The sequence below is a fragment of the Solanum pennellii genome, chromosome 3 (assembly GCF_001406875.1).
Source record: "Solanum pennellii chromosome 3, SPENNV200".
NCBI classification, from domain to species: Eukaryota; Viridiplantae; Streptophyta; class Magnoliopsida; order Solanales; family Solanaceae; genus Solanum; species Solanum pennellii.
The window spans coordinates 74,819,580-74,828,858 of NC_028639.1; the positions used below are offsets into that span (position 1 = coordinate 74,819,580).

Genomic DNA, 9,279 nt, shown 5'->3' on the forward strand with positions numbered 1-9,279 from the left:
CCAGATATTGCATATGCAGTAGGGGTAGTGAGTAGATTCATGCATCTACCTCAAATACATCACATGACAGCCGTAATGAGGATTCTGAGGTATCTAAAGGGTACAAGCAGCACCGGGATCTATTTTGGAAGAAATGATAGCCTCGATATAATTGCTTACACCGATGCAGATTGGGCCGGAGACCGAGATGGAAGGAAATCCACTTCTGGATACTTCACTTTGGTAGGAGGGAATCTTGTCACTTGGAGAAGCAAGAAGCAAAAGGTAGTAGCCTTGTCAAGTGCGGAAGCTGAGTTCAGAGGAATTGTGAAAGGAATAACTGAAATCCTATGGATTAGAAAACTGCTAAATGAGCTCGGTTTTCCTCAGAAAACAGCCTGCAAGTTATTCTGTGACAACAAAGCAGCAATAAGTATTTCTGGAAACCCTGTCCAGCATGACAGAACAAAACATGTTGAGGTTGATCGACACTTCATCAAAGACAAGTTAGAAGACAAGGTTATCAAACTCCCATTTGTTCGATCAAAAGATCAACTGGCAGATATCCTAACCAAGGCTGTCAGTACTGAAGCCTTCAGTAATATTTTGCGCAAGTTGAGCATTGGAAATCCAAGTGCCCAACTTGAGGGGGAGTGTAGAAAATAGCCATATTTAGGAGAGTAATTATAGGAACAGAATATACTAATTATGTTAGTAATATATATCCTGTATAGCTGTTTCCTTATCCGTTTCTTTTTTCTCTCCATCTTTCCTGTATAAATGTAACAGTATTTCACAAGAGTAATACACAGAAAATTAACCTAAAATTATTCTCTTTATTTCTGTAATTTTAACATCTTTCTCTCCCCCCTCTTCTCTCTTGCATCTCTCCTCTATCTCTAGTCTCGCTCACTCTCTCCTCCATATAATATATAGTTATAAATTATAATTATCAAAAATAATTTATTTTTAAATGACTATGTCTAAAAAAAATTCAATCTGCTTCTAATCACATGGTCAACTTTTCACCGTTGGAACCAATTTTTAATGTTATTATGTCCTTCTCAACAAGATAGCAGATCTATTAAGTATAGCTTTTGTCAATACACTATTATATAGTGGGATGGACCCGCAATAGATTATTAAATATCTCAATGAATGACTAACAGACAACCATGTCATAATCCACATTCACCAAGATACAAACGTTGGTGCAGCCTTTTCTTATTTACCAACGTTTTGACTGTCATTTTGAAGAAAGAGATAATAGTCCCCCAAGAAGAAAAGTAATTAATTAATTAAATAAAAAGGATCAATTTTGTTCATGTTTTACAGAAATGAAGCAACTTTTCTCTCTATTTGACTTTTTGATGTAAAATAATTCCAATCTTCAGAAGAAAAAATATACTCAACTTTTTGTTTTTTATTTACAATGCACTTGACTCTTAACAAAGCTTCGACATGGAGTTTATCGATTGATGTATTGCAATATAAAGATATAGTACTAATTAGAGCTCTTTAAAATCGAATTCAAAGTAATAAGTTAAATTGTTAAAATAGTTATCGGTTTATAATATTGAGTTATTAGTTTAGTGGTTTTGATAACGGTTTTGATTTTTTTATTACCGTGTTATCAATTCTTAACGGTTTAAAGTTTTTTCTTAACGGGTTAACCGATAACCCGATAGTAAATCAAATAATTATATTTATATCATTTTGTATATAAAGTCTTCGATTTAGAGTTTAATTTATTTTTGGTTGTCTCAAACACTTAATTATTCTACCATGTAAAAGTGTTTGTTTTTTTAGCAAGATGTAACTTGTGAACTCAAGTGCATGGTTTATTTGGTTTGTCACCTTATTTCTAAGTGATTTTCAACATTTTTTCTTTTGTGTCAAATCTTAAAGGTTAAACCGATAATCGAACCGATAACGTTCAAAAACCAATAAATTAATAATCGATAAGTCAATATCTTAATGATTCTATAACGATTTAGCATCTTTTTAATTCGATAGCAAATAAGCTAATACCATAAACTTTAAAATCAAACCAAATCGACCATACAACAATGATTGAGTGGACAATTAAATAAAATTCTCAGAGTTTGCGAAAAAATATTTAATTTGTGTCAATCTAAATTTGAAATAGAAGTATGAATTGACAAAGAATATATAAAGGGAGACAAAATAAAATATAATTTACAAGAGCATATATTTTGGATATTTTTTAAAATAATAGTAGAGGAAAGGGAAATTATGTTTCTTCCTGCTTTCTCCTTGGGTTCAAGTAGCGCGTGTTTTCCTGTGAAACTCACAACTCGGTTTGACTAAATTCCACCATGTGTAAAGCTTGCACTAAAATGAAACCCACTTTAACATTTATTTTATTGTTAAATTAAAAGATCGGACCCCAGCAAATAATTAAATAAATGAAGGTGACATAGTCGAGGATTAAATCCGTAACAAATAATTTCGCATCATATTTTTCGACAGTCAACCGCTTACTATTCATGTGAAGGAAATAAAAACGTGTGGACGGTGAATCATAAACTTTTATCCACCTTATACCTCTTTCTATATATACCTTCTCATTCATTTCACTATGCTAAACATATTCATTTCTAACTAATAAATCTTTAATTTTTTCCCTCTCTCCCCCAATTCATTAGCAAGAGAAAAAAGCAACTTAAATTAAAGAGAGAACATTATTATGGCACTTGCTAAAGAAATTATGGGTATTTCCCTGCTGAAGAAATCATCATCAATGGCACTTTTGAATCCCAATAATTATCACAAAGAAAATCATCTTTGGTTTAACCAGCAGTTTCAAGGAAGGAGGAATTTAAGTAGAAGAAAAGCGTACAGACAGAGTACTATGGCAGCTATTAGTGAAAATTTGATCAAAGTTGTGCCTGAAAAAGCAGTGAGATTCAAAGTGAGAGCTGTAGTTACAGTGAGGAACAAGAACAAGGAAGATCTGAAGGAGACAATTGTGAAGCATCTTGATGCTTTCACCGACAAAATCGGGAGGAATGTCGCGTTAGAACTCATCAGCACCGACATCGATCCAGGTATGTCAACATCTTAACTAATTATCCGAAAGGCCTCTTATTAAAATATACTCTAATTACTTCATTATTATGAAGATACAAAAGGACCGAAGAAAAGCAACCAAGCAGTGTTAAAAGACTGGTCTAAGAAATCGAACTTGAAAACAGAGCGAGTAAATTACACAGCAGAATTCACTGTGGACTCGAATTTCGGGAATCCAGGCGCGATCACGGTGACGAACAAGCACCAGCAGGAGTTCTTTCTGGAGAGTATTACTATTGAGGGGTTTGCATGTGGTCCAGTTCATTTCCCCTGCAATTCATGGGTTCAACCCAAAAAAGATCATCCTGGAAAAAGAATATTTTTCTCTAATCAGGTATACTTTCTTATTTTATTTTTACTACTTTCATTTTTAAATAAAATAAAATTATCATCATATTAGTGACGACAAATTACTCATGTGATATGACTTCTCCGGTAGCAATTAATTTATTCATGTTATTCAATTCAATGTTTGAATTTTTAGTTTAGTTGACATAATACTTTTCCGTGTGGAAAATAGGAAAGTAGTCTTAGTTTGAATTACTACCGTATTTGAATTGAATTGATCAAAAGATTTTTTTAAATTTTATATTTTACCAAAATTATACGGTAACTTTTAGGAAAAAAAGATTTGATTATTCTAAACTGGTTAAATAGTGTAATTAATTAAAAGGAACAAAGAGAATATTTGGAAATAAAAAAAGAAGAAACTCGAAGTTCATTTTTTTAAAAAAGCAACATATCACGAGTTAAATGCTTTATGCACGTAAATGTCTTTTCATATGGCCCCCAATGTTAATGTTGCTTATGTATTGAATTATGCAACGACTTTAACTTTATAGAAATCCATAATAATAATTGAGTTCATAGGTAGAGTATATAGTAATACTTTTTAATATACATATATGATGTGAACGAAAACAAAGTAAAATTGGTATAAATTATTTTTGCAGCCATATCTACCGGATGAAACACCAGCAGGACTGAAATCATTAAGAGAGAGGGAGCTAAGAGAATTGAGAGGCGATGGAAAAGGCATCCGAAAATTATCTGATAGAATATATGATTATGACATCTATAATGATCTTGGAAATCCAGATAGAGGCATTGATTTTGCTCGTCCTAAACTTGGAGGAGAAGGCAATGTTGCTTACCCTAGACGTTGTCGTTCTGGTCGTGTTCCTACAGACACAGGTTAGCTAATTAGTTACACTCTCAGTGTAGATAAGTTAAATTTGTGATTCAGTTACGATTGTTGTCTTATGATTAATGTTTTGTAGATATAAGTGCGGAGAGTCGTGTGGAGAAGCCAAATCCAACATATGTTCCGAGAGATGAACAATTTGAGGAGTCTAAAATGAATACATTCTCAACTTCCAGGCTTAAAGCAACGCTCCATAACCTAATTCCATCTCTTATGGCCAGCATTTCTTCTAACAATCACGATTTCAAAGGATTTTCAGATATCGATAGCCTTTATAGCAAAGGGCTACTTTTGAAGCTTGGTCTTCAGGATGAAGTCTTAAAAAAGCTTCCATTGCCTAAGGTTGTTAGCACTATCAAAGAAGGAGATCTTCTCAAATACGACACGCCAAAGATACTATCAAGTAATTAGTCCCTAACCTGTTGCTTAATAGGATGAATGACTGATTTTGCTGATCAAAACCTATTGTGCAGTTCTTTTAACTAGTGATGAATGCTTAATTTTAACCAATGTAAATATTGTGAACATTGCAGAGGACAAATTTGCCTGGTTACGAGATGATGAATTTGCTCGACAAGCAATAGCCGGAGTGAACCCAGTGTCCATCGAAAAGCTTCAGGTTTTTCCACCAGTAAGCAAGCTTGATCCTGAAATCTATGGCCCTCAAGAATCCGCCCTCAAGGAGGAGCACATTCTTGGTCATCTCAATGGCATGACTGTTCAAGAGGTAATTAAACACAATTGGATTCACTTATACTAACAATATACATTAGTTTACATTATCAGTATATTTTAACTTACTGTCAAACTAATTAAAAATGTTCATTTCCTAAATGTGACAGGCTTTGGATGCAAATAAGCTTTTCATTCTGGATCATCATGATGTATATCTTCCGTTTCTCGATCGGATTAATGCACTTGATGGCCGCAAAGCATATGCAACACGCACCATTTATTTCTTGTCTGATGTTGGCACACTTAAGCCCATTGCCATTGAACTTAGCCTCCCCCAAACTGGTCCAAGTTCACGATCCAAACGTGTTGTCACTCCACCTGTTTGTGCCACTGGTAACTGGATGTGGCTGATCGCTAAAGCACACGTCTGTGCTAATGATGCTGGAGTTCACCAACTCGTCAACCACTGGTAAGTAATTATCATGAAAAATGAGTTGATGCAGAAAAAACAGAATTTCATCTTTATTTAATACTTGTAGTTTTGTGGATGATTTTATTAACTGATTTTGGTCATGTAGGTTGCGTACACATGCAAGCTTGGAACCATTTATATTGGCAGCACATAGGCAGTTAAGCGCGATGCATCCGATTTATAAGCTTTTGGATCCACATATGAGATACACTCTAGAAATTAACGGCTTGGCTCGCCAGAGCTTGATCAATGCTGATGGTGTCATCGAGGCTTGCTTTACTCCTGGTCGCTACTGCATGGAGATCAGTGCTGCTGCCTACAAGAATTGGCGCTTTGATTTAGAAGGCCTTCCAGCTGACCTTATCCGAAGGTACAATTTCCCCTATAGTCAATAAGGATTTGAGTTATATACTGACATTGGGACAAAATTATATCGTCACAGTGTCACTGTTATTTATCGGATCCCAGCACATTAATTAGCTAACCTTCATGTTCTAATATTTTTTTTGTATGTAGTCTTTATTATTGTGGATAAAAAGTGAAAACTAAATAAATTTTGGTCTTATTTCAAAATGCAGAGGGATGGCAGTACCGGACTCAACACAGCCTTATGGACTGAAACTTCTAATTGAGGACTATCCTTATGCTGCAGATGGGCTTATGATATGGGGCGCAATCGAGGGCTGGGTTCGCGATTATGTAGATCACTACTATCCATCCTCGGCCCAAGTTTGCAGTGACAGGGAGCTGCAAGCTTGGTATGCTGAGACTATTAATGTGGGCCACGTTGACCTTCGCAATGAGGACTGGTGGCCCACGTTAGCTACTCCAGAGGACCTCATTTCCATCCTCACCACCCTCATCTGGCTGGCTTCAGCGCAACATGCTGCCCTGAATTTCGGGCAGTACCCTTACAGTGGATACGTTCCAAACCGACCACCACTCATGCGTCGATTAATCCCTGACGAGAACGATCCCGAGTATGCGGTGTTCCTAGCTGATCCACAAAAATATTTCTTCTCAGCTTTACCAAGTTTGTTACAAGCAACAAAGTTCATGGCCGTGGTTGACACATTATCGACACATTCCCCAGATGAAGAATACATTGGGGAAAGACAGCAACCGTCTACTTGGACCGGAGATGCAGAGATTGTTGAAGCATTCTACAAATTTTCCGCGGAAATAAGGAGAATTGAGAAGGAGATAGATGAAAGAAATGCCGATACAAATCTAAAAAATAGGTGTGGTGCTGGTGTATTACCATATGAACTATTGGCACCAAGTTCAGGCCCTGGAGTAACATGTAGGGGTGTTCCAAATAGTGTATCGATATGAGCAATTATAAGTAAATATATATTATATATAACCTATGTTTATAAAGCCCATAAATAGGGCGGACTGGTGTGTCTTCTCTGCATATATGTTATGTCAAAATGTATGTTTGTATCTACGGCTAGATTTTTGTAAGAACATTAATTAAATTAAATAATTAGCCAGTAATACTAGCTTAAGTCCATCTACCACATACTTAAGTGTCGTCACTTTTTCATTTGCATTGGATTATTATTATGTTCCAAAATTTGTTGCTTATCTTGACTTACAGACATATTATCTAAATGTTTTGCTAAATAACGACTCCGACACAGTCAAATAATATTACCGCCTGCCTTCGTTATAAAATTATACCGATTACAAATCATTATAATCATGACAAAAATCTTGGTTAAAAGATACTTTTAGATTGCGAATTCATAATTTTAATTAATTTTTTTCTTCAAATCATCAATACATCTTATTGCCACTAGTGCAGTTTCGTGCAGTACTCTTTTAACTTTTTTCTAAGACCTTACCTTTCGTTCTCGCTAGTGCAATAAATATTGCAACATCCAATTGTGTTCACGACCTAGATGTCCAGTTTAAAGCTTGTGGGAATGTTACAATATCTCACATAATATTGGACTATACGCATCTCATGAGTTGACTTTTGAAATCGTGTTAGTTTCACTATCTAATTCACATAATAAATAATGGTGTCTTACTGCGTGATCGTGGTGACGTTATTCTAGAAGTAATCATTATAGACTTGGACTCAAACCAACACTACTACAATTTATCATGACTTCCCACAATAATGTTCGTCAGCTTTTTTTGCCACTACACTTTCCATTAAAACAACTTTACTTTTTACAAATTGCAGTTGATTTTACAGAGCTACTTTCATTTCATGGATGGTCATGGAACCCCACACACACACACACACACCACCCGTAAAGGTACCGAATAATGTATGCCTCCAATCAGCTCAAATTTTGGATAATATTATGTATCATGACTTAGACCGATAAGAAAGGCCTTTCTCCCAAATTAAGATTGTGATCTTCAAGTTTACACCTACTTCTTTAGCCACTAAATTATGCTATTAGATGCTTGGCCCCAAATTGTCTTGTTATCAATGTGTACTGGTTGTTTGAAATTCACATATAAGAATAGAAGGTAAGGTAGCCTAACTTGTGAAATTGAAACATCAATAAGAAGTATGTAATTGTATTTGTGTTGTGCCCACATTTGTTGTTTAAAGAATTAGAGTTTGTTTGACATTGAACACTTACTTTGATTTTTTAAAAAAATTGAAAAGTTAGGTGTTTGTCAAATCTGTAAAATTGCTTTTAAAATCGAAGCACAAATCATTTTTCTCTTGTTGCAAAGAAGCTAAAAAAAATTTATTCAGATTTTTTTTTGTTTTTGCAAAACTAAAATATCACTTCCATATATGTATATTACGAATATATTTCTCATTAATTAATTAACATATCTCGTATGTATGGATAAGTTTCGTTTAATAATTTCATTTTTTATTTTTATATAATAAATTTTATATTTTATTTTATGTTTATGCATTATTTTTTTTTATTATATTATGTATCAATTTTCAGAATTAAAAAAAAATAACAACAATGTTTTTGCAAATTAGAATTTTTTTTAAAAATATTTTAGCCCTCTAAAATATATAATATTGATTGAAAATTTGAATATAAATATTTTAATTTAATAAAAATAAAATGTTAATTTTTTCTTTTTGTAATAGATGTTCCTAATTTGACTATCAAAAGTATTTAAAAAAAAATTAAATTAGTCAGACAGAATTTCCTTATAAAAATATTTTTCTAATGAATTAGCTAAATACAAATTGATTTTCCTTTCTAAAGCACTGAAAAGTTATTTTAAAAAAGTGCTTATGAAAATAAGCATTTTTCAAAGCAATACCAAACCAGCTCATATGCAGAATCAATTGCGAAATTAAGTTGCTATATTAATTTAATTAATATTTTGAAGGGACTCTATTTATTTTTTACCTTTTTCTTTTCTCTTTCACAGTTTGATGGTTGTTAGAGCAGTCCCCCTATATGATTAGAATAAATCCAGATTGAGAGTGGTTAAAGCTCAAATTGCAAGGAACTTTCTTTGTTTTTTAAAGGAAAAGTGAATATTAAAGTGGTACAGTCTGAAATGAAAATTAAAAAAAAAAGCTTCATTGTTATATATTTGATTATTGGGTTGTTACAGTCTGAAATGGAACACGTTACAAAAACATAAAGGGTCATTCGCACGAATGGGCCCAAAAATAGGGTGATCCTATCAAAATTGTTGGTCTTTAATTTTTTTTAAAATTATTTTTAGAGCTTTAAATAGTTGAAAATTCCCCTAAACGGAAAATTGCAAGGGATAATTTCAGTTAAAAAACATGACCAAGACATAAGTTCTGTAACAATTATGCCGAAAATAAAGAAATTTAAATAAAATTAAAGAAAACTCAACAAATAAATTTTAGGGGTAAATTTAATTAGCAAAAACTATA

The 9,279-nt window shown here is 33.5% G+C and overlaps 1 protein-coding gene across 1 annotated transcript; it reads left to right on the forward strand.

The window, feature by feature from the left end:
* The first annotated feature begins 2,572 nt into the window (after positions 1-2,572).
* On the forward strand, positions 2,573-6,946 carry LOC107014949 (linoleate 13S-lipoxygenase 3-1, chloroplastic). Its single transcript, XM_015215079.2, has 8 exons — positions 2,573-3,050; positions 3,126-3,406; positions 4,026-4,266; positions 4,353-4,679; positions 4,810-5,003; positions 5,119-5,420; positions 5,530-5,793; positions 6,002-6,946. The coding sequence occupies exons 1-8, from the start codon at positions 2,690-2,692 to the stop codon at positions 6,756-6,758; spliced, it is 2,727 nt and encodes a 908-aa protein (XP_015070565.1). The 5' UTR covers positions 2,573-2,689; the 3' UTR covers positions 6,759-6,946.
* The last annotated feature ends 2,333 nt before the right edge of the window (positions 6,947-9,279 follow it).

What these genes read in the sequence shown, in the direction of transcription:
- LOC107014949 (XM_015215079.2), top strand. Translation starts at nt 2,690, where the DNA reads ATGGCACTTGCTAAAGAAATTATGGGTATTTCCCTGCTGAAGAAATCA. An exon ending in ATGGCATGACTGTTCAAGAG is followed by an intron (nt 5,004 to 5,118) that starts GTAATTAAACAC and finishes TAAATGTGACAG; the next exon opens with GCTTTGGATGCAAATAAGCT. An exon ending in CACCAACTCGTCAACCACTG is followed by an intron (nt 5,421 to 5,529) that starts GTAAGTAATTAT and finishes TTGGTCATGTAG; the next exon opens with GTTGCGTACACATGCAAGCT.